This window comes from Lissotriton vulgaris, chromosome 5 (assembly GCF_964263255.1).
Source record: "Lissotriton vulgaris chromosome 5, aLisVul1.2, whole genome shotgun sequence".
NCBI classification, from domain to species: Eukaryota; Metazoa; Chordata; class Amphibia; order Caudata; family Salamandridae; genus Lissotriton; species Lissotriton vulgaris.
This window is the reverse complement of record NC_141693.1, coordinates 1,688,184,288-1,688,210,351: the sequence shown is the minus strand read 5'-3', so window position 1 is coordinate 1,688,210,351 and position 26,064 is coordinate 1,688,184,288. Positions and strand designations below refer to the sequence as shown.

The 26,064-nt window shown below is 47.0% G+C and overlaps 1 protein-coding gene across 1 annotated transcript in view; it reads left to right on the top strand.

Annotated features, from left to right (window-relative positions):
• MRC2 (mannose receptor C-type 2) overlaps window positions 1-26,064 on the top strand; it is a 531,676-nt gene that overhangs the window by 104,601 nt on the left and 401,011 nt on the right. The window contains 1 exon segment of the mRNA XM_086923828.1: window positions 12,235-12,408. Within this exon segment, the coding sequence (XP_086779954.1) occupies window positions 12,235-12,408 (174 nt within the window).

Genomic DNA, 26,064 nt, shown 5'->3' with positions numbered 1-26,064 from the left:
CATCAATACCTGGGGGTTACATTAAACACCAATACAGCTCTAGCTAAAAAGATGAAAATTATATTACTGATAAAGATGTAAATATAATCGTCAGATCTTGAAAACACATTTATTATTTTTACAGTAATGGCTATGTTCGTTCCTAAACTATGATTATATTTACATCTTTATCAGTAATATAATTTTCATCTTTTTAGGAGGGCGAGAGAGAGAGTTACATGTTTTCTTAAAATGTAGTAAATTATTTGTGTGGTTTGTAGAGCAGATTTGCACCTGATTTCAGAAACATTTCCTGTGGAGTTTGGTAGACTGTGTAAAGAATTAAGATTGTATTCAGCACAGTAGGATGGAGACCACTTGGTTGTGGAGGTGTTTAGTACAGTGGTTGAAGTGTGCAATAAACGTGGTTGGCTCTATTGTAGTTGACTCTTCCCCAATTTTAACATGTGACTGACTCCGCCTCACCCACAGGCAAAGTCCTGGGAGAGATTTCCTAAATCACCTCAGGTCGGCGATCTTTATGATTCACATAAGGTGTATATTATTGCCGTATCTGGGACAGTCTAAGGTTAGGGAATGTGAGGGCCCACGTCAAGGCCACCAAATTTTACCATCTTTGTGAAAGCAATTTTGAGCTCTTTCCATAAACAGAAACGGGGAGAAGATACTGACAACCCACTGGAACAGTCACGCTGACTTGCACTGTAGTGAGGTCAAATAGAATCCAGAGAAATCCATCCATTTTAGTCCAATCCAAATGCTTACCTCCGCTTCTACCAGGGTTCATGGCCACATCAACCTTACCTACCGTAACCATTACTTCCATTTGTTAGATTTGATATTCTAAGTGCATTTCAAGTAATGGGAGAGCTGGAGCTGATGTAATGACAAATTGAGGTAATAGTCAGATCGGAATTGTCCAATAAAACCTGCTCGTGCACCAATTGGAGTCTCAAAGGGTTTATTGATAAAAGAAACATTTATTTATTTTATTTTGAAAGTTTTATATAGCGCGAACCAGATCTTTGCAGATATCCGAGCGCTTTAAGGAGCATACATAACAAGCCATTAGATATGGCGTAATTGTAGGTAATAAGTGGGGAGGGGTAGGCATAGGAGGAAGCACAGTAGAACAGTTACGTCAATAATGCAAGTGGTACAAAAAAGTGAAAGCATAGGCCGACAGGTAAATCAACAACACAAGTAATACAAATAATCGCAGGGATCGACCAGATAATACATATCGGTGCAGCTACTTTAAAACCAACGTCTTTCCTTGACGTCAATAGCTCAAGTGTATTTAGCCATGAGGATAGCTTTTACTTCTTTCTGGTTTCAGGAGGGAGTGAGTTCCAGATCCTGGGTGCCATTCCTGAGAAGGAGCGTTTATAAGTTTTTTCCTTCCGGAATCTTCGAGGTTTTAGCAGAAGATTGTTTGTGCCTCTAGTGTTTCTAGAGCCGCCAGAGATTGTCAGCTTCTGGGTGAGGTATCCGGGTGAGCTCAGGTGTACAGCCTTGTGTGTCAAGCAGGCGATTTTCAGATGTATTCTGGCTTCAAAAGGCAGCCAGTTCAGAGATTTCAAGTCAGGGGAGATATGCGAGTGTTTTTTTGACCCAGTAATGAGTCTCGCTGCAGCGTTTAGAGAAGCTCTTAGGGGTGCAGTAGTGGTTAGAGGGAGACCGCAGAGAGGGGCGCAATTCTATTCGAGGAATGACTAGTGCTTGTACTGCAGTTTGGAAGTCTTTGGCTGGGAGGAAGGGTTTAAGTCTCCTCAAGGTATTGATTTGGTAGTTCGCTCCCTTAGTTGCCTTGCTGATATGTTGCTGCATGTTGAGATTGGTGTTGAGTGTTATGCCTAAAGATTTTGCTGAGTCCACGATGGTGGGTTGGACATTGAGTGCAGTTAGGTGTTTAAGCCAAAGTTGAGTGGTAGCGATCTTCTCTGGAGGTGAGATCAGAAGGAACTCTGTTTTCAGAGCATTGAGTTTGAGATGATTATCGGCAAGCCAGGATTGGGTGCTTCTGATCGTTGAGTTCAGGAGTAAAACGTCTTTGGGGGATTGTAATTTGAGATATAGTTGGGTGTCATCGGCGTACATGTGGAAGAGAACATTGGATGCTTGTAGCAAGGTGGTGAGAGGTTCCTTAACTAGAGTGAACAAAGTTGGGGATAAGGAGGATCCTTGAGGGACGCCTAACGATACCGGTATAGGCGAGGACATCAGGTTGTTGCTCTTGAATTTCTGCGACCTGTTGTGAAGGAAGGAAGTGAACCACTTGAGAACGGTCTCAGATAGACCCATTCTTGTGTTTAAAAATCGGAGTAAATTCTCATGTTTGACGGTGTTGAATGCTGAAGAGAGATCCAGAAGGATGAGGAGGCAGGTATCATTTTGATCTAGGATTTGAAGGGCGTTGTCTATTATGTGAGTCATAGCAGTTTCTGTACTGTGTCCTGCTCGGAAGCCTGATTGATGAGGGTTGAGGAGATCAAACTGATCAATGTGTTTAGTCAATTGTAGTTGTGCGCATTTTTCCAGGAGTTTAGCGAGAGTGGGAATATTGGTAATGGGACGGTAATTGTTTAGATCAGATGGGTCGGCTGTAGGTTTCTTTAGTAAAGGTGTGACTTGTCCAACTTTGAGTGAGTCAGGGATGGTTCCTTGTTGCAGTGAGCTGTTGATAATTTTAGTACAGAGTGGAAGGAGCAAAGGGGTGAAGTCTTTGACAGCGTTAGCAGGGAGGGGGTCCGTGAGGTGATTGGAAGGTTTCATGGTGCTGATCATTTTGCTAATTTCCTCTTCAGAGTATGTGTCAAAGGATGACCATGTGGCATTGTTTTTTGGATCATTAGGTGCTATGCAGTGGGGTTTGGAGTAAAGGCTTGCGTCAATGAGGAGATCACTCTTTATGTTGTCAGTTTTTTGGATAAAGAAAGCAGCGAAGTCTTCACAGGAGGGTGCTTCGCGCCTAGTGCTGAGTGGTTGGGGTTGTTCCTTAGATTGAGTTCTGATTAGCTCAAAGTTTTCTCAGGCGTTTTTTTGCTTGGTCGAGCTGGAGGCTGAAGAAGTCAGATTTTGAGCGCTTTATTTTCCTGAAGTAGGCGTTTCTCTTTTGCTTCAGGGTTTTTAGGTGCACTGCAGAGGGAGCTGATCTCCAAGTGCGCTCTGCCATTCGCATGGCTCGTCTGTCCTCCTTCAGACTCCCGTCGTACCATGGATTGGAGATTTTAGCAGAGGCTCTTTTTAGCTGCAAGGGAGCAGCCTCATTAATTATTGAAGTCATGGCGAAGAGATAGTGGTCAGTCAGGGATTGGACGTCCGTGGCGCCGGTAGGTGGGCGTAGGAGGTCGCAGCTGCTAGGGGGTAGGGAGTTTGGGTTGAGTTTTTTCAGGTCTCTTTTCCAGACTTTAGGCTTGGTGGAATGCACCGTGTTGAATTTGACCTTTTCATTGATGAAGAAAGTGACAATATGATGATCTGATCAGTCAGAGGGTTGGATAGATTCAAGTTGGATAGCGTCCTCTTTGGAGATGATAAGGTCGAGGATAGAGCCTTTCTCGTGGGTCGGGTTGTTGCAAAGTTGTTTGAGGTCAAGGGCATTCAGGACATTTTTAAGACTATTTACCACTGCATCATTGTGATCGTTCCAGTGGAGGTTGAAGTCACCAAGGTATATTTGGGTGAGCTGTCGCCCGGAATTGGTTAAGATCATATCCATGATTTGTTGGGCGAAGGTGAGGTTGTCCCTGGGTGGGTGGTAAATGCCGTGAAGAGAGCATATCGGTTTGCCCTCACTGTTGATATCGAGGCAGATGTATTCACAGGAAGATGGGGAGGGGAGGGAAGCTGTGGTGACTTTCAGAACAGAAAGGTTGTTCCTGTATGTGCATGCGATTCCACCACCTATCTTGCCAGACCTGTCAAATCTGATGATGTGGTAGTTGGGGGGAACCAGAATGTCCATTATAGGTGTAGAAGATTCAGTTAGCCAGGTTTCAGTTAAAATTATTAGGTCATGGTCCAATGTTAGGATGAGAACAGCGATTGCGGAGGAGTGTCTAGAGGCCGATCTGCAGTTGAGAAGAGTGCATTTGAGACGGGGTGTGTCAAGGGAAGAAGAGGGTACTAGTGAGAGGGGGACTTTTCTAAGGTTATTAGGGACGGAGATTCTGTTGTTTAGTGTGGGGGGTCTACGAGGATTTGAATGTATCGTGGGAATGGAGAGGTGTGTGGCGGTTTTTTTGTTTAGGGGAGCTGGGTCGTAGGAGGGTGAGTGTGTCGAGGTCAGAAAGAGGGTTGCGTGAGCGATTGGGGCGGTTGTTGCGATTGTGGATAGGGATCGTGGTCCAGTGTGGGGGGTGCAGAGTGGGAGAGTCATCCGGAAGGGTGGGGGGCAATTTGGTAGGGGGGGTGGTGGTGAGTTAGGGGTGTCTGGGGAGTGTGCAGAGTTGTTCTTTGATGGTGTGCACATCTTCCTTGATGGTGTGAATGTCTTCTTTGAGCTGGAGGAGGGTGGACATGATCTTATCCAGCGTGGGATAAGCCTTGGTGTTAGGGATGGGCATCAAGGGTGCGTGACTAACCTGAGAATGAGCGTGCGGGTGGGGGGGGTGGGTTGGTGTTCGAGCAGGGTTCCGTGGTGTCAGTGTACGGGTTGGTGTTAGAGAGGATGGTGGGTTTTGGAGGGATGGTGGGTTTTGGAGGGATGGGTGTGGATGAAGTAGGGAGGAGGTTGGTGGTGTAGATGAGGGCGTTAGTGGCAGGCGGAGAGAGCCGGGTGGAGGTTGAGTGTGGGTTAGTGGTGATGGGGGAGCAGGTAGGGTAGTGGGGACTAAGAGTGGGAGGGAAAATGGGATTGGTGATGGTCCTGTTATGGGGAGGAGGAGTTAAGTTAATAGATGTGGTGTGCTCTGCGTGGTTAGTTAGAGGGTGGTAGTGAGAGCTAAGAATGGGGGGGGATAAAGGGTGGGATTTGTCGTTATACGTGTCGTTCTGGTGCTGAACTAGGTTAGAGGGGTTGTGGGTGGGGTCTGTGATGTCAAGGGGGAGAGGAGTGGGAGTGGGAGTGGTATGAGTGTGGGTCCCAGGGATGGAGGTGTGGGGGCGGCTGGTGTATGAGGGGGAGAGATTTGTGTCTGTGATTGAGGACCGTGGGGTGGTTACAGCAGGTGGGTGAGTGACTGGTGTGATGGGGGAAGAGGTGAGGTGCGTGTCGTTCTGGTGCAGAGCTAGGTTAGAAGGGTTGTGGGTGGGGGCTGTGAAGTCAGGGGTGATATTACTGAAGGGGATGTGAGTGGTAAATGTGTGCAAGCCAATCCACCTTCATAGCCTGAAACTCAGATTCATTGCTGGGATCCAAGGATTATCCTACAAAATGCACATTTGAATGGTTCAAGGAAAAACTACTTTTTTTGTTGATACTCTGAATCCTTGGTGATCAGTCTCTTTCCAACATTGAACTTGACCTGTTCCACATCAGAGACACAATATATGTGCATGTTTTTTTACACCTTTTCTAGTTTGTTTCCTTCTGGGAATAGTCAGTGCCAAATTCGACTACAGCAGAGAGTCTGAACTGCCTGGCAAACGTATAATATCTGTGTTTGTAATTAGTGGACTTGTGGACAGCTGTGTCGGGGTAGGTGCTGTATGCTTTACCTCACGGGTTAGGGCTATGTAGGAAATGCAGAATGCGACTTGTCCATGACTTGTCCATGGTGTCTCGATACATAACTCTGCAGATGTATTATGCTGTGTCCTAAGTTGACAAGTTTGCGTCTGCAGACCTCCAGGACCTAACGGGTTCTGTTTTGTACCCTCATGATGCTAGAGGCACTATGGTGATATTCTGTTCAGTGAATGGTGTGTTAATATTTCTCCCAATTTTAAGGTTTGAGAACCATTGACAGCTTAGCTTTTAGTGGCTCCTCTGACTCCTCATGTTTTTACTTTGAAAAAAGTGGGGATTGAATATTTGGCAGTCAGTTCATAGGATGTAGACCTTTACATTAATGGCATGTCAATGCAAGAGTCCTCTTGAAAGTGATTTCAGCTTGCAGAGTCAAGCCTTATTCCTTATTCATTTATGGATATGACTATAAATCTTCTGAATCTTTGAAAAGTCACCACTCAAGATAGAGTCTATGAATCTAAACTTAAGGCCTGCTCTTTTTCACTCAACCAATGAAGGAATTTACATGCAGATAAACATCCAGCAAACATTGACAAAACCCCTGCTGGAGAGACTCTTGTGACCTAGTTTGAGATGACTCTCATACTTAACAATCTGACCTGCTCAGTCCTGATAATCCATTATCTGATAAGCAGGCTATCTTTGTGATGTCCAACAAACAACAAGCCCTGGGAATATCACACAAACCTAATCATATTTAACACTTCTTTTTATTTTTAAAGTTGTATGTAGCGCACCCTTGCGGGTATCAGAGCGCTTTAGATTTGTTCAGAGGGCAGCAGAGACAAATAACATCAATACTATCACAGTCGAGAAATATACAAGATAATGGTGCGGCGAAGGCTAATTAATGTTAAAATGGTCAAATGCATCGTATGTTTTTTTTTTAATCATGAGTACAGGCATTTTAAAGAGTAATTGCAAGAGGTCCTATGCAACTCATTTTCACCTCTTTTTCCTGTTAGGAATAAGCTTCCCCTCTCTCTAAGGGGACCTCAGGGGATTGCTAGAGATGTGTTGTATACAAACATTATTAGACAAACAATACACACGCATGCACAACATTCTTCTTAAACTTGTTTGGGTGTTGGTTCCTTTCGGTACAGTGGGGAGGTGCCGAAGATGATATGTGAGCACATTGTCAAGAATATGCCAACTGCTCCTTGGTGGTTGCTTACGTGAGGCCCTTCCTTTGTTTTCTTGTCTGGGTGTTCTAAGGGTTCACTTGGTCTATCCCTTGGCATTGACCTGTTCTCTTGATTTTATACATTGAGACAAACATGGGGATGTTCCTGTAGCTTTGCACTAGAGCTTTCCTTTATAATAATATGGAAATGAGGGACCCCATGGAAGTGTTAAATATGATTAGGTTTGTGTGATATTCTCAGCGCTTTTTGTTTGTTGGATTAATTGAGTGGAGGGTGCCCTTGTGAATTGTTTCCCTCTGTTGCTCCCCTTTGTATATCAGCTACCTTAGTAATGTACCTGAATATCAAATGCTGCCAGTGGGGCAACAGCATAATTAAAGCTGATTAATTTTGATCGAGGCATTCAGCACATAGAAATGTCAAAAGATATTTCTCTAGTCATAAACTGTTTTAAAAACTGATTGCCAATCATTTGGTTTATATATGGAGGTATGTAACAACTAAATTACATACAATATTTAAGATAAATAGAATCAGTGCAATGGGTTGATCGTTTTAGTGTTGGTGGGATAGCACTGACTATTTTGAGCACAGGACCAAAGGCAGCCTTCACAGAATTAATGTCAACAGCCACCAGTTGACTTTGTGCATGTGGGTCAAATCTTGAGGAGAGATTGTAAGAAAAAGCACAAATGGTGTACAGGAAGGAAGCAATGACTGCCATAGGATGAGAACTGTCAGTTGTAGCGGAACCAATATGTTGTATTTTGGTAGTGAAAATGTTTGAATACCGTTGCCTACTCCTTTAAAGATGACTTGATGGGTGGTGGATGTTCGGGTGATTGCAGAGATGGTAACACGTTCTTTAGAGCCCTTATTAGATTAATTCATTTAGATGATGTAGTTAAATATTTAAACACTTTGGACTTACTCTAACTATTCCTGAATCCTATGGCTTTTTCGTTTATGCCTTTGTTTGCACTTTATGAAGCTCTTTTTTTCGTATATCTGAATTTGAGGATAAACCAGTCTTGATTTTTCTGTTTAATTGAGGAGGCTTGTCAAGACAGAACTGCGTAATAAATGGTGACTGATGTAAGTTATACATTTTGGACTTCATGAGAAGCGAAGAAGTTGTCCGTAGGAGTATCTCCTGAAATTACACCATTTTCATGTTTATTCCAGTCTTTTAATAGTCCTTCCCAGACTCAACATAGCAAGTCTGACTGAGTGATTGGGGTTCAGCTTCATTTGAGAGGTATAAACAACCTTTAATTTGCACACAAATATTCTGAAACCCCCTTAGGTTCAAATTTTGTTTTGACTGCTCCTCATCCACTAGCATCCTTCTAATTGTAGTTACTTGATGATGGATATTCAGCAAATATAAGAACCAGACTATCATATTTGCAGATGTAACAACCAGATAGCTTAATTGGAGGATCATCTAAAAAAGAATTGTCATTGCAAAAAGAAGTAACACAAAGTAATACATGTAATTATTTTTAGGTTTCGCCTGTCGAAAGCTGCACACTGCGCAGCTTTTCGCGCAGGCGAAATCTTATGTCTACAGTATGTGTGTGTTGTCCCGCCCTTCTGTTCCCTTGGCTAGCTCCATAAATGGAGGCTAGCCATTGGAACAGAGATCTGTCCGTCAATGCTGGAGCAGATTCGTGGGCGTTCCCGAGAATTTTAGGCTTTTGCCCACGTCATGCGGCTGTGGGCGTGTTTTAAAAAAAAAACATTTTTAAAGCTTTGTTTTCGCCATTTCGGAAGGGTCCTTTGCAGGGGTGGGTTGCGTGATGCCCCGCTGTCCGTTGCCGCCCCCTCCCGCTGTCCGTGAGCCCGTTCCCGCCTCCCCCTCCCGCTGTCCGTGTGCCCGTTCCCGCCGTCTTCCCTTTATTGCCGTCGCACGTATTTATTTATTTATTAACATGCCGGTTATTAGTAAAGTACATGTAAAAGGCTAACACAGGTACACGCAAAGCTGCTCTTGATTTGTTTTAGGCTCTGTAAAGAACATCAGCCCGGATTTGTACAGGATCAACAATTCTTTGTAGTTTCAATGCCCCCTCCCTTCTCAGCCAGGACAAGCCCCTGCCCTCGGAGCACACTGTGTTCACGTTGTTGTGCGGCGTCCAAAGGGGCACTGAACCGCTGCTAACTGGCAGTGCTGGGGTGTATTAAACACACAAACCCTTGGTTACAGGACATAAGGATTATTATAGTGTGAGTGCAGAGTGCGCAGAGTGCAGATTGTGAAGTAGTGAGTGCAGAGTGAGTGTGCAGAGTGCTGAGTGAGTGTGCAGAGTGAGTGTGCAGAGTGAGTGTGCAGAGTGCAGAGTGAGTGTGCAGAGTGAGTGTGCAGAGTGAGTGTGCAGAGTGAGTGTGCAGAGTGAGTGTGCAGAGTGAGTGTGCAGAGTGCGAGTGTGAGTGCAGAGTGAGTGTGCAGAGTGAGTGTGCAGAGTGAGTGTGCAGAGTGAGTGTGCAGAGTGAGTGTGCAGAGTAGTGAGTGTGCAGAGTAGTGAGTGTGCAGAGTAGTGAGTGTGCAGAGTGAGTGTGCAGAGTAGTGAGTGAGTGTGCAGAGTAGTGAGTGCAGAGTGCAGAGTAGTGAGTGTGCACAGTAGTGAGTGTGCAGACTAGTGAGTGCAGAGTGTGAGTGCATAGTGCAAAGTGAGTGAGCAGAGTAGAGAGTGCAGAGTAGAGAGTGCAGAGTAGAGAGTGTAGAGTGCTAGGGAGTGCAGAGGGACTGCAGAGTGCTAGGGAGTGCTAGGGAGTGCAGAGTGACTGCAGAGTGCTAGGGAGTGCTAGGGAGTGCAGAGTGACTGCAGAGTGCTAGGGAGTGCAGAGTGACTGCAGAGTGCTAGGGATTGCAGAGTGACTGCAGAGTGCTAGGGAGTGCTAGGGAGTGCAGAGTGACTGCAGAGTGCTAGGGAGTGCTAGGGAGTGCAGAGTTCTAGGGAGTGCTGGGGAGTGCAGAGTGACTGCAGAGTGCTAGGGGGTGCTAGGGAGTGCAGAGTGACTGCAGAGTGCTAGGGAGTGCAGAGTGACTACAGAGTGCTAGGGAGTGCTAGGGAGCGCAGAGTGACTGCAGAGTGCTAGGGAGTGCAGAGTGACTGCAGAGTGCTAGGGAGTGCAGAGTGACTGCAGAGTGCTAGGGAGTGCTAGGGGCTGCAGAGTGCTAGGGAGTGCAGAGTGACTGCAGAGTGCTAGGGAGTGTCGAGTGCTAGGGAGTGCTAGGGAGTGCAGAGTGACTGCAGAGTGCTAGGGAGTGCTGAGTGACTGCAGAGTGCTAGGGAGTGCAGAGTGCTAGGGAGTACTAGGGAGTGCAGAGTGACTGCAGAGTGCTAGGGAGTGCAGAGTGCTAGGGAGTGCTAGGGAGTGCAGAGTGACTGCAGAGTGCTAGGGAGTGCAGAGTGACTGCAGAGTGCGAGGGAGTGCAGAGTGCTAGGGAGTGCTAGGGAGTGCAGAGTGACTGCAGAGTGCTAGTGAGTGCTAGGGAGTGCAGAGTGACTGCAGGGTGCTAGGGAGTGAAGAGTGCTAGGGAGTGCAGAGTGACTGCAGAGTGCTAGGGAGTGCAGAGTGCTAGGGAGTGCAGAGTGCTAGGGAGTGCAGAGTGACTAGGGAGTGCAGAGTGACTAGGGAGTGCAGAGTGACTAGGGAGTGCAGAGTGACTAGGGAGTGCAGAGTGACTAGGGAGTGCAGAGTGACTAGGGAGTGCAAGGGAGTGCAGAGTGACCAGGGAGTGCTAGGGAGTGCAGAGTGACTAGGGACTGCTAGGGAGTGCAAGGGAGTGCAGAGTGCAAGGGAGTGCAGAGTGCAAGGGAGTGCAGAGTGCAAGGGAGTGCGAGGAAGTGCAAGGGAGTGCGAGGGAGTGCAAGGGAGTGCGAGGGAGTGCAGAGTGACTAGGGAGTGCAGAGTGACTAGGGAGTGCAGAGTGCTAGGGAGTGCAGAGTGACTAGGGAGTGCAGAGTGCTAGGGAGTGCAGAGTGGCTAGGGAGTGCAGAGTGACTAGGGAGTGCTACGGAGTGCAGAGTGACTAGGGAGTGCAGAGTGCAGAGTGCTAGGGAGTGCAGAGTGACTAGGGAGTGCAGAGTGCAGAGTGCTAGGGAGTGCAGAGTGACTAGGGAGGGCTAGGGAGTGCAGTGTGACTAGGGAGGGCTAGGGAGTGCAGAGTGACTAGGGAGGGCTAGGGAGTGCAGAGTGACTAGGGAGGGCTAGGGAGTGCAGAGTGACTAGGGAGGGCTAGGGAGTGCAGAGTGACTAGGGAGTGCTAGGGAGTGCAGAGTGACTAGGGAGTGCTAGGAAGTGCAGAGTGACTAGGGAGTGCTATGAGTGCTAGGGACTGCAGAGTGACTGCAGAGATTAAGCTAATGGCAATGTAAATGACAATGCCATTTATTTATCTGTTTTCAAAACCAACACATAAATACAAATTTTGTCATTTACAATGCCAATAGCTCTAACTTTTCCAAAGGCGAAACCATTGCATTGTAAATGCTTGTTTTAACTTTTGTGTATCACCCAGTTTGCCACCCTGCCCTTTCAGATTGCTTGGTGTCTGGCAGGAGACAAGCTACACCTTACTTCTCAGTATAATTATTTATGTTATCCTACCTACCAGGTGACACATTTTAAAGATCCAAATTTTGATTGAATTGGTTTTCAATTTTGAAAGCTCACTACTGCCATTATAGAATAATACATCTGACTGCCTGGATCAGCCAATTTAACTGGGAAGATCATACATGTATCTCGTGTTGACAAATGTATTGGGTTAATTCTGTTATGAAATATGTTGTAGTTTTCTAGGGTAGGTTCTGATTCAGATGACCTGTTATTAGAAGGGCAACATTGTGAGTCATGTCCTGTGACTCGCTGGAATGCAAAGCATGATAGGATAGAACTTACACCCTGTTGGAGGGGGATGGACAAATTAAGCTCTCACGAAATATATCAGATATTTGAAATATAGCACCAACGTCTTTCTAGCTTTCGCCATTGGAGAGTAATTTACTATGTGTTCAGAGAGTGCAATGCATCAGCTTAGGGAAGAAAGTGTCCTGTTACAGCAAGGGCAGTGCAATACAGTCTAGCAGGGTTGAATCCTTCCATGCATCTATCGTGCCTGCAGCAAATTAATGAGTCTGCTGTTCCGCTTAACTTATGGCACGGACTTCACTAACTACTTCCAGAACCCTACCCGTGTAATTAATTAGCACTGGGAAATATATATCACATGAGCATACCTTGAAAGTAAATGTACCTTGTATTTAGACGGGATTTCTCATGTTTTTTCTGAACGCGCCAAGGGTAGCTCTAGCCCCCTAACTCGGAGATCTTCTGCACCAGGTCTATTACTGACTGTGTCTCCTATTGTTCATTCGCCAGACACCTACACCATACAAGGCAATTCCCACGGCAGACCCTGCGCCATCCCATTCAAGTACGACAACCAGTGGTTCTATGGTTGCACCAGCATCGGGCGCGAAGACGGGCACCTCTGGTGTGCAACCACAGTGGATTACGGCAAAGAAGAGGAGTGGGGATTCTGTCCAGTGAGGTGTAAGTACCATCCTGATGCCACATTGGGTTCTTGAACATTCTCTGGGTGTTTTCTCCAAAACTGGTTTTAAAGTCTACCAATGCATGTATACATTGATATTACCAGCTTCTAGTGTCTGCTTAAATAATAGCTGCAACAAACCATAGGTAGAGAAGCTATAGATCTGGGCTGAATATTGGGAGCCACAATCCAAAGAATGGCGGTACATTTGCACCTTCAGAACGGCTGCAGATGGTACTACTTTTTGGAATTCCATAAACATAAGCAGTATACTCCTGAAAAACTGTGCAAGGACTTCTGCCAATGAATGACATTGGAAGGATTGTGCAAGTAGTACAATTAGGCATTTGGGAAAGGCAGCGCTGGTTTTCAGGTGTGCATTTTTTTCTTTTTAGTTTGTTTCCCCTTAGGGAAGAGCTTTTCTCTGAGAAGAAACAAACCCTTTCTCCAGTGACCCCTCTGAAGTTTTGGAGTGTCTAGTGACCACTTCTCAATCTGGTAGTGTAGTTATCCTAACCCTTTAAACACATCTCTGCCTGTTTCCAGGATGGAAAAAGATTTGTCGGAGAGGAATTTATGAACACTCACACACTCATGAGTTTGTAGTAATTAACAAACCGTGCCTTGATCACCCCACCCCGAGCCCATGGTTGTTTAATTCTGTATTCAATTGCGGTGTACAATTGTGCAGGCACATGCGAAGTGCCCTTTTGTGGATTTGAGGCAGGTGTAAATGGAACAGTTTCCTTTGCATCCACACTTTATGGCCGAACATGGCTCTGTGAATTAGGCTTTCAGTGTTATGACGTCAGTTGTGATGTAATCAGACGCAGAGAACCACTCCTTTAAGCATTCTGATCAATTTGTGTTATGGGTATACAGTGCTTGTAACAGCATTGTCAATGGCAGGAGATCTAGATGTGTGCTTGAATTGAAAAATGTTTGTACGCTGAGCACAACAATATATTTTGTGATGTGTTTATGTAAAGGTCTGTTATTGTGAGGCAGATATTTAAAGTATTAATAAAGAGGACCGGTGCTTAACACAGGAAGCACGTGTCTTGTTGTTTGATGTGCCAAGAGACATTTTTAGGTCTCGTGGCGTTGTACCGCGTGTAAGCGCGGTGTCGCCACAGAGAAGTATAGTTAGCGACGCTGCTTTCCAGGAGACAGGCGCTGGCCGTGCGCATCTTGAAGAAGGCGATCGGAGCGGGCCACGCGCACGCGAACGCGCTTGCTGTGGCCATCTCCTGTCTCCTGGGAAGCGCAAACACACGCATGCGCAGACACACACACGAGCACCCATACAGCCACGCACACATACAGAGACACCTCCACCCCGCTGTTGCACACATACACACACACACGCGCACACACACACACACACAAGCGCACCGAGACCTCCCCCCTGCCACCGCCCCCCCCTTCAACTAAAGCCCACTTACCGCCACTCCGGACTTCTTCAGCCTCCACCGCTCACCGCTGAAAAATGTTTGTGCGCTGAGCACAACAATATATTTTGTGATGTGTTTATGTAAAGGTCTGTTATTGTGAGGCAGATATTTAAAGTATTAATAAAGAGGACCGGTGCTTAACACAGGAAGCACGTGTCTTGTTGTTTGATGTGCCAAGAGACATTTTTAGGTCTCGTGGCGTTGTACCGCGTGTAAGCGCGGTGTCGCCACAGAGAAGTATAGTTAGCGACGCTGCTTTCCAGGAGACAGGCGCTGGCCGTGCGCATCTTGAAGAAGGCGATCGGAGCGGGCCACGCGCACGCGAACGCGCTTGCTGTGGCCATCTCCTGTCTCCTGGGAAGCGCAAACACACGCATGCGCAGACACACACACGAGCGCCCATACACGCACGCACGCACACATACAGAGACACCTCCACCCCGCCGTTGCACACATACACACACGCGCACACACACACACACACACACACACAAGCGCACCGAGACCTCCCCCCTGCCACCGCCCCCCCCCCCCCTCAACTAAAGCCCACTTACCGCCACTCCGGACTTCTTCAGCCTCCACCGCTCACCGCTGCTCCTCCGGCCAGGCACTCCGTGGGCGCGGGCTTCACAAGACGGAAGTCCCGCCGCACGATAGGTTTCGTTTTCTCTTATGCATGGACAACTCGACCAGCTTCAACTCTACGGTAGAACCAGGTGAGGAGCTTATTGGTGGATTGTCGTGTCAAAGGCTCGCTGGTCCTGGGGTGTGGGGGGCTTGGCTCACTCCAGGGTGCGTAGCTTGTGCTCAGAGGGAGCCTTGAACATGGGCAGTGGCAGAGCCCTCTCTGAAAGAAAATGCCAGGATTGTTGATATATTTCTATCTGATAATACCTTGCATCTGAAACCTTGACGTCTGATGCATGGGAAGGAAGCCGACGCGGAGGGCCCCTTTACAGGGCTTTCTGAAGGCCCCCAATGTTGATCCCGGAGAAGGATGCACCATACCCAAAGTTCAGAATAATCAGAGTATGAAAGGGATTTCATGGATAGCTTGAGACTCTGGCATGGTCTGGTGGTCGTAGTCCAATGTTTGACAGCAAGGGAGGTTTGCGGCACACAATAGATTAGTGTGTGGGTTCGGGAGACCACCCTATGTGTGAAGGGACCTGGCCAGGGGGTGATAGTGTGTGGTTTCAGGAGACCACCCTACGTGTGAAGGGACCTGGCCAGGGGTGGTGCCTGAGAAGGAAGATGTTCCACGCGTGAATAGTAACAGTGGATTTGCGGATATTTCAATGCAGGGCAAACGCCAACTCTCTCTAGGTGCAGATGTTTGCCGGCAGTGATTACCCTCTGTTGTTTTTTTTAATTTTATGTACGTGCCCACCCCCTTCTCCCCAATTTACCCATTCCCTCTTCCTAAACGGCCGGCCTGCATTTTTTCACATAAATCTGCTGCGATTATTTACAAAGTGCAGTGCAAATTGCGAAATGCCCTTTGGGAAGAGAGATGCAACACAAAGACGGTATTCCTTAAAAGTGTGGTATCATTGCTGTATAGAAATATTATCCACACTCCAAAAATTAAGTTCTAATGAAATACAAATCTGCAGACTATGGCGAAAAAAATAGGATGGAGAATTGATGATAAAGAGGAAACCAGGGTTTTCAAAAACTATTGCCCTTTTAGTCAGCCCCGTGCGTGAGGTGCATCATCAAAGTTGTGTAAATAATAACAGCTATGAGCCCGCGCATGAGGTGCATCATCAGAGCTGTGTGATTAATAACAGCTGTGAGCCCTGTGCTGAGGTGCATCATCAGAGCTGTGTGAATAATAACAGCTGGGAGCCCGTGCGTGAGGTGCATCATCAGAGCTGTGTGAATAATAACAGCTGTGAGCCCGTGCGTGAGGTGCATCATCAGAGATGTGTAAATAATAACAGCTGTGAGCCCGTGCCTGAGGTGCATCATCAGAGCTGTGTGAATAATAACTGTGGCAGTCCCGTGTGTGAGGTGCATCATCCACATTGCTCAGGTCACCCAAATTCCTGCACTCTCTACCACACTGCTTTCAAGAACATCATACTCTTGCACACACTCTCACTGCTCAGCAATTCAAAGTTTGCTAAACATTTTATGCAACGCATTGTCATACTCCATGCCAATAACTCAAACTTTAATGCTGCGAGACCTATTGCATTGTAAATGCTTGTTTATTTCTGATGATGACAACTGGTATTTTTTTGTAAAGAATCTTTTTATTAAACCAAAGTCAGCGTTACATTGTCATGATCTTACATTGAGAATGAATTACATGTTCTCATTAACCTCTTCAGTTTGACGTGCATTTCTTATTATAACTCGATTGGCAGAAATCCTAAATCCCAGTCCCCCGTGTGTAGGTGTCCTACTGCCCCCCACACCCCCTCAAATCTTCCCAAGTTTGCCATATTTTACCCCATTTCTTCGGGCAGCCTCAGCTTTCATAAATCGTTTGTTCTGCCGCACTGCACCAGTCTATATCTTTTTTCCACTGGGAGACCAGAGGTAGCCATCCCCCATGTTCTGGCTATAATCCTTTTCGCGACCATTGCCGCCACTTGCAGCCATAGTTTTGAGTATTTAGGTCAAGTCAGTTCTCCGGTCAGAGATAATATTTGCCACCTAGCATCTGTCAGGACTTGTTGTTCAAGCACTTTGGTGAGAATATTTGCAATTTTAGTCCAGTATCTCTGTATGACCGGGCAATCCCATAAAATGTGAAAAAACTTCCCTTCCTGGGTGCACCCTCTTTGACATTCCTCTGTTGGGATCTGACCCATTCAGTGCAACAGTTTACTAGTGTAATAGGATTTGTGTAGGATCTGCAGTTGAATTAGTCGGAATCTATCCCTGATTGCCACCTCTCTTGGACTCTGCACACCTTCGGCCCAGTCATCATCCTCTAATAGTCCTACATCTGACTCCCATGCCTCTCTCACCTTGGCTAATAAGTCTGGGGAATTGTTTGCTATTTTCTTATATGTAGCGGAGACTGACTTTTCTGGTATAGGGTCCAGTAACAATCTGTCCTCTAGAGGACTATATTCCAGATTCTGCTCCCCGTCTTTAATGTGACAACTGCTATTTTTAGATAATCTTCCAAGTTATATTGTAAGAGTAGAAATAGAGCTGGAGGGCGAGTAGAGTGTCTTGTGTTGCCAGAGACATGAATTTGGCAGTTTTTGTGCCTTTGCTCACATTAATGTCTATTGCGCTACAGTGTATTACGAACGGTACAGCTTATTATTTCATTCAATCTTTTCAGGAGATATGCTCGTAAACGTTTTTACAAGTCTAGTGACTTTTTGTGGGAATATATATTTTCTGCTGCACAAGTTGGTGGAAACCGATGGAGCGAAGCAATGTGCTTGGATTTATTTCAGATCTTTTTTTCACCTAGGAGACTTGTGAGGTGGCTCCATTGCCCCATTAGATGACTTGGGGTGTTTATATGGATAAGCAACAGGTGAGAACAGACAGTGGGCCTTATTTAGATTTTGGCAGATTGGATACTCCATCAAAATGTGACAAAACATCCCATCCACCATATTCTAAACCCATAGCCTGTAATGCACTTGTAATACAGCGGGTGGGGTGCGTGAACATCTGAGGTGCAGAATAATGTTTCTAGTCTTTTGTGCAGTTCGTGCAGGCTCAAAAGAAAAGAATAGTGTCTCCCCTGCCGGTTTATCCGCCAGCACTTCCGATCAGTCCCCATCTAGTCTGCCAAACTGTGAAGGCCCGAGCCGTCTGAGTGACAGGCGCATCCCGCAAAAGAGGATACAATCGATCTAGTTGGTGGTCTGCCACACAGTTGAAGTCTCCTCCCATCAGTGTTAAATGAAAGGGGGGCAATGGCCTAAATAAATCAGTCAAGAGTGTCCCTTGGTAGACTTTTGCGCCATATATCTTCAGGAGTGCCATGTCCCGACCCTACAACTGACCTGTCACAGCTACATACCTTCCCTCCTGGTCTATCAAATGCCCTGCGTGCTGGAAGGGTATCCCTGCTCGAACTCAAATAAATGTGCTGAATAAGTGGTGAAATAAGCTTGACCCCTCCATCGCCTCTTTAATTCTGCTTCCTCTTTAGCAGTTGATTGTGTCTCGTGTAGGAGCACAATATATACATCTCTCCTATTTGAGTAGGAAAAGACTTTAAACTGTTTCGTCATGGTGTACATCCCCCTAATATACCTGGGGAGCATTTTGTCATTCATGGGGTAGCCATACCTCCATAGTGTAACCACTCAGGCAGCCTCCCTCTCAGGATGCGCGCTCACCACTCTTACATGACCCCAAGGAACAAACCCTCCCAACAGGATTCCATGAGGCGCAACTCATAGTCTCACATGCAAGCATCAATAAGCGTTTATCCCAATTCCCACACCCCAGGACAATTGGGCAAAGACTCCCTATTTAAACCTGCAAGCTTCCCGCATCCATTCTCAGGAGTACCCACGTGGAACTCTGTCTAAGGGGGTAGGGCTATTCCATGCCCCACAGCCGAATTCACCCACCCAACAATCTGGGTTAGGAATATGTTCCCCGGCTCAGGGAAGGACTGTTATGCACTCCTCTCCCCTCCCCCCCTACAACATCCTTCTACTTCCCCACCTCAGGCTTGAGTTACCATCTGTGAAGCACCTCCTATAATTTTGCCGGATGTTTCCTGAGTGACTTTGGGCAGGTTCACACTCGAAGCTGCAGATGCCATGGACCCATGATCTGAGTCTTAGTCTCTGTATCTTCTTCCACTGACCGGGGTCCTGTTCTGCTGCCGCTCAGAGTGGCCACCACCTCCATGGCCCTCGGTCACTTCTGTTGAACTTCTTCCAATGTGGCGACTGCTGTTTTGCGGCTCCTGAATCTGCGTTTTGATCGAGACCTGCGAGGGCACAGACTGCATGAACTTTGATTGGAACCAGGTTGTGGGTGGTGATCCAACCAATTCCACACCTCCTGCGGGGTCTGCATACCTTCTTCTGTTGCCACTCTCAATTTGGCCAGGAAAATCATTGCATACTTTATGCCATGTTGTCTAGGTTTTTCGTTTGCGTCAAGGAAGGACGATCTTTGTTTTTGCACTTCTCTTGAGAAGTCCAGGAAAATACTGATGGTACTGTTCTTCTCAGTAAGGTCTTCTTTGTATCTGGCCTGGCCTGTTTTAAGAGATGGTCTCCTTTGATGTATTGTATTGTATATAACATTTATAGAGCGCGACAAACACCCCACGGGTACCCTGGCGCTGAAGATACGTGAACACAGACCAGCAAGAATAATGAATAAAGATACGATCTAGCCTAAAATGAACATTACTCAGACACAACAGAATATGTTTCTGGGGAACAGCCATGTTTTGATCGTTTCCTGAACAGTGATAAGGTACTAATTTGTCTGATTTCGAGTGGAAGTTCATTCCAGAGTTTTGCGGCAGCAAAACTGAAGGATCTTCCTGCCAGTCTGGCCCTGTAGAATCTGGGTACCTTTGCCAGATAAGCAGAAGAGGAGCGAAGACTTCGGGTAGGAGTGTTCCAAACCAGTTTCTTCTGCAATGGCCTAGGACCGAGTCCATGCAGCGCCCTGAACCCAATGCAAAGAGATTTAAAATGTATTCTTTGCTGCACAGGGAGCCAGTGTAGCTCGGCTAGGCACATTGAGGCAGAAGAACCCCATGGTCTGGACAGGGCTAGTTTCGCTGTTGTGTTCTGAACACGTTGCAGTCTCTGAATTAAATATTTGGGAGATTCCAGCAGTAAGGCGTTGCAGTAGTCAAGTCTACTTAAGATAAAACCTTGAATAATCAGGGCTCTGGCCGATACTGGAAGCAGTGGAAGGATCTTTCTTAGAGCTCTCATAAGGCCGAAACAGCACCCCACCGTCTTATTCACTTGTGTCTCCAGTGACAAATTGGTATTGAAGTACAACAAGCATCCTACTACCGGGTGTGGTGGGGTCCATGGGAGCTGTGGTCTCACTGGCACTCTGTGCGCCCTCTCTAGGGCAAAGAATGAGAAGAGGCCTTCTTCTGCCACCTCCTCTCGAAGCCATTTTTAGAGATACTCCACCATGCTGGTCCCGTCAATGTGCTCAGGCAAGCCTATGATGCAAATATTATGTTGACATGATCGGTTTTCAGCATCCTCCACTCTTAGCTCCATGCGATGGACCATGACCTCCTACAGTAAGGGTTACTGTAGGAGTTCATTGTCCGTACCCTGGAGCTACCTTTAATGCTTGGTCGCTGTCTACAAGACCGGAAGAAAGCCTGCTGTGTCTCTTTCCGTTGTGGTAAACCGCTCAGCTAAGCGGCGATGATCATCCCACAGTATTCCCAGAGCCATCACCGAGTGTCTATTTAAGTCTCTAGAGCCTTGCGAGAGGCCTAAATGGCTTGCATGATATCTTGCAGGGTAGGGCCCGCTGGGCGGCCCATTTTCCCAGTTCTCTTGTTTTCCTCTCGCTTATTATTCATGTGTACATCCATAGGTGCAGTGTCCGTTTCCTCATCCCTATTCCTGACAGATTTCCCCATCTCAACCAGCGATGTTCCTTGATCGCTGGGCTGTAACCTAGTGTCTTTGCTAATACCAGAACATTCAGTAGACCAGTTTCAATGGCAGATTGGTTGTCTTCTATGAGGGTCGGTCTACTCAGTTTGCCGTCAATGAGATACACCTCTACCTCCGTGAGGCAGAGGCACCCTCTCTTTCAATCCCCCTCCAGCCCAGGCTCCATGTGGACTAACAAGTTGCTACCGTCGAGTTGTTTCTGTAAGAACCAGTAAAGTTGTGTAGGCGGCTGTTCCTTGTGCAACCCTGCCTTGAGTTTGTGCCAGTTCTTAGATGATCAATGAACTCTTTTCTCCGCTGGGGTCTCCGTCTTCCTCTCTGTCCCTACCCAGCGCTGACGGCCCACTAATGCCCTCTTGCTAGAGCCCCCTCCTCCGCGTGGACTATTGTGGATTAGAATCTCATGGATCAGCGCTTTCAACAAGCCTGGCCCCTGTTTTGGGCCGTCCAATTCATGGGTAGTTTATGTTAACCAGCTGTCCCCTCACTAATGGGCTTGATTCTCTTTCGCTAGTGTGCCCCACTGTTGTATGGCAGTCTGTCAGAGGGGCACCTGCGCCCTCTCCCAGGAAAGTGTTCCTTTGTGGGTGCTGATGCTTCTTTCAATACACATGGTCACCCACCATCTTGGGAGATCAGCCTCATTACACTTATTGATTGTGTAGGAGGGCTGGGGGAGGTCAGGCATCAGCGCCCCCCCCCACTCTTCTGCTTTGTTGCTGCGCTTCAGTGCTCCCCCCTCAGGTGCGGCCTCTTGCGCTGGTGATGATTCAAAAAGACTCTGGTTTTCTCTCTTAGTCTGCGGACCAGGCCAGCATCACTACAACCTGCTCTTCGGAGCGGCAGGATAGGGGTGGAGGGGAATCGGCTACAAATGTGGAGGGCGCTCCTCAGGAGTGCTTCCTCCTGGTTGGAATGCTGCACCTCCACCCTCAATGTCGAGACCTCTCCCACCGCTTACTGTTACTGGCAGTGTGGCTGCGGTAATCCATTGTCACTCCTCTTCATCTTGCTGAAAAGTTCTCGATTCAGATTTCTTCATGCTGGTTAAGGCGACCTCCAGTCCGCATACAGTGCAGCACCTGTCTCACTGCCAGCAACAATCCGTAGTCCTGCAGACCCCACAGCGGACCTGTGTACTCTGTCTCTCTGTTCTGGATCTCTGCTCGATGGCCCTGTGCTGGGCCTCTGTCGGCCAGGACTGCGGGGGTGGTAAAGACGTTGTGTCTCTGCTGACCGCGGCTCAAGTAATATTTGATAATTCCCCCATGCTGCACCACAGTATGGGCCCTGGAGCTATTTCTGTTCTGACACTTACCTGCGGCTCTGCTCCCCCTTCAGTGAGTCGCTTCTGCCATTTTGGACTTTCCGCCACGCTGCTCTCTCTTTGAGCCGCGTAGCGGAAGGCCAAGGCCAATTTGGGCGATTTATCATTCAGTCCTGAACATGATCTCAAATTGCTTATCTAATCTCTTGTCCTGTCAACGATTGACTGTAGGAACTCTCTTCTGTTCTGACCGGTCTTCTAAAAATACCTTTTGCCTCGATGAAGGCAGTTTTATATTCAGGGGATTGTTTATTTCAAGATCTATTTCTACTGTACCTTTAATGCTTCAGTGGCTTCTACTTCTTTTGGAACCTACATCTCTGAAAAAGACTGCTTGCATCACTCACAGGGCTCCCCACACCTCCTTCCCACCAGTGGCGTAACGCAAAACGATGCCCCCCCCCCCCCCTGCAGAACGTACTGAGCCCCCCAGACCAACCCTCAGAGTATATCAGAATTGGCATATATTCATTGACCTTGGCCTCAGTGGAGCCCCCCTGAAGGGTTTGGGGGTTTTTGAAGGGGTTGGCCCCACCTGTGCCGCAGGGCTGTACAGACTTTTGTTATGCCCCTGCTGCCCAGTTTGCCTTGCTTCTAAACTTAAAGTATCAAGCAATACCACAAACTCTGCTCCTAGTCTTCAAGAGGGAATGCACAACACCTAGACCTTTTTCGGCAGTGCAACCAGAATTTGGAACTCTCTCCCCCATAGCACTACTGCCTCGAAAGGTGCTCTCAAAAGGGAGCTGAAACTGCTTCTCTTCAAAGGCACTGTTGTAACTTGAGATATGCTTCACCCTTTCCCATTCCCGGTTTTCCCCCCTCCTTATTGTACCATGTTGGTACCTTCCATGTGACAGCCAGGCGCTCACTGTGGAATTTTGACACAGTGACCCGGGCTACCAGGTTGACAAGCTGACGGCAGTCTGTTATGTTTCACATGACAATAAAATAACACCAGCTAAGAACTCTGCGTCTCTCTTCACTACATTTTCCTGGCGACGAGGAGGAGGAAACTGGGCCAGGGACAGTGACTGCCGTTTCCCTGGAATTTGTGTATTGCTTGTCGACAAGGAGAGTAATTTCACGGAGCCTGTGAGGAAAGTTCAACAGGAGCGTGACTACAATGCTGGCGGACGTGGGAGCTGAGAAAGCAAAAAAGTAAGGGGACACGGCGGCATCGTTTCAGTCCATTAACTTTTCCATAATTAATACCCGCGTGTTCACGTTCAGCTCGGGTGCCTGGTCGGGCATCGAATGATTTGCAGTGACTGGGTCACGAGTGCGGGGGCGAAGTGAAGTTGCTGGGGTCAGAGGCCAATTAACACATTCGGGTGCCGGGTCGGGCATCGTGTCTTCCGTTCTGACTGGGGAATTCTTTTCACAGCTGTGGAAAGGAGTGCAGCCGCCAGGTCGAGCATCTAACGTAAGGGCAGTGACTCGATCTGAGCATTCAAGGCGGCTCGATCTACAAACATTGGAAAGTGTCTCAGGACACACAGCGCAGCCATCCACTCCGTTTCCTTTTTGAAGACGTTTTTAAGCTTTGAGTTTCCCTTCACGGCACCAGCCCCAGCGCGCTCAGTCACAAGCGCTCTAACCCACGCCGAGGCGGTAACCTAGCAACAGCTCTCCGCGCGCTCGACTGACAGCGCTCTCACTGTTAAACAAATTTAAGCAGCGCAATCACCGCCTGTCATCCTGAAGGGACTGTGGTGACTCGGCACCGGGTGTTCATACCTTGCCTTTGAGGGAGCTTCGGTCAAATAGTCTGGAAAGTCGTTTCTTCGAGGTGCACGTCCTGGAAGCCTTGGCTCAGCCGGCAGTCGACATTTTTCTGACAGGAACTACTCTGAGGGAAAGCCTCAACACAGGAAGTTCCCGCCAGTCTAGGGAAAGTAGCAGTTCCATTGGATAAAGCAAAAGTAAACCTGTAGAGGCAGAAAGTGGACTGCACGAACATGGGGTCAATGTGATTCTCCTGTATTTTCATGATTTATGTTTAATATTTGAGAAAAAAAAGTGAAGCTTTTCTATGTTTGCATGTGTGATTCCTCAGTTTAGATCCATTGTAGCTAAAGGAAGAGAGTAGCACTGCTTCTGGGAATTTATGGTTGTAGTTCTATTGAGCAATACATAGACCAATAAGATTTTGAAGTTTTATGGCAATGGCAGGAGCAGGAATGAGCCAACCTCCACCCTTCCTCAATGAGTTAGGTGAACCAGTTATTCCCTGGAGAAGGTGGGAAGGTATATTCAAATCTTACCTTATAGCAATTGGAGGTAGCAACTACACTAACATACGCAAACAACATATATTGCTACACAATTTAGGCACACATGGGAGGAAAATATATGAAGATATTACAGGAAGATTGATTGAGGATGAGGATGAGGTGGTGGAGGAAGGTGTCAATGTTTATGAAAGCACGCTGAGGGAATTAGCGGCTCACTTTAAGGAGAAAATAAACGTAGTGATGGAAAGGCATAAGTTCTTCAAGAGAGTGCAGAAGAGGGAGGAGAAAGTGAGCAATTATATAGCAGTGTTAAGAGGGTTGTCAGCCACATGCGAGTTTGGTCAGCTCACAGACTCTTTAATAAGAGACCAACTAGTGAGGTGCACCAATGACACAAAGATACAAGAGGAATTACTTACTAAGAACCCAAATCTGGAGGAGGCAATAAACATTGCTAAGGGACTAGAACACACAACACGTTGCATGAGGGAAATGAAGGCACCAGAGGGGACTAACAGAGAGAGGGCTGAAGGTAAATCCAGTACAGAGAGTGAAACAGTTTGCAAAGTAGGTGACAAGAGTAAAGAGGTCAATCGCAGCAAGCCCAGTCCTTCTGTGTGTTATAAATGTGGTAGTCCCAACCATTTAGCCAATAACTGGAAATGTCCGGCAAGGAATGTACAGTGCAGAAAGTGCAACCGGTGGGGGCATTTTTCTAAGGTGTGTAAGGCCCCAGGAAAGGCAGTACATGTTATTGAGGAGACACACCAGGAAGAGGAAAGGGAAAAGTCTTACGTTTTTCAAGTGGGGGATGAGGAAGACAACAATGATGATATTTACCCTAAATGTGATGTTTTACTTGATGGGGTCAAGTTTAGTATGTTCGCAGATTCATGCTCCCCATATACGTTGGTAGACAAGAAAGTGTTTGATGACAAATTCGCTAACCACCCTGTAAAATTGTTGCCACCAGATATCAGTCCCAAGGGTTACAATGAAGGGAAAATTCCCCTGGAGGGCATGGTGACCATGAGAATCTCTTTTAAGGATAGGCACACAGTAGGGAAGGTGTATGTGTCCACGAGAGGTTCGACCCTATTGAGCTGGAAACATCAGAAGCAGTTGGGGATCACCCTTGATCCAAACAATAGAGAGCAGGTGTTGTTAATTGAACCAGAAGGAATATCAGAGGACTCATCAAAGAGTTTAGAGAAGTGTTCAGTGATAGATTGGGTGTATTTAAGAATTACATGCACAAGATAGTGTTAAAGGAGGGAGCCGTGCCAGTAGTGCATAAGACCAGGTCCATACCATTGCGCATGAGGGAGCCCCTCCAGCAGGAACTACAGAGACTAGTCAGTGAGGGGGTCATCACAGAAATTGAGAGTTCAGCATGGCTAGCACCGATTGTCATCACGGCAAAAGATAAAGGGAACAGCATAAGACTCTGTGTGGACCTAAGAGACCTGAATGCGAACATCCTTGTGGACAGGTTTCCTCTTCCCAGGATAGGGGAGATGCTAAGCACCATAAAGGGGGCCAAGTATTTCAGTGTGCTGGATCTATCGTCGGCCTATTATCAAATCAAACTCCATCCGGATTCCCAACTACTGACAGCATTCACGACCCCATTTGGAAATTTCAAGTTTCAGAGAATGCCATTCGGATTGGCATCAGCCGCTGCTGCCTTCCAAAGGGTCATGCAACATGCATTAAAAGACTGTAGGAACACCATCTGTTTCCAAGACGATATACTTATCTATGGAAGTGGTGAAGAAGAACACAATGAAATGGCTAGAAGGGTCCTGAAAAAGTTGAAAGAGGTAGGCTTCACCACGAAACCCTCCAAATGCAAACTGGGAGTAAGCTCGGTGGACTACCTGGGACACACCCTATCCGAAGACGGCATCAAGCCAAAACATGACTTAGTGAAGGCAGTGGAGAATGCTCCAGCTCCCAAGAGTAAGGAGGACATACTGTCTTTCCTAGGCCTGGCAGAATATATGGCCAAATTTATTAA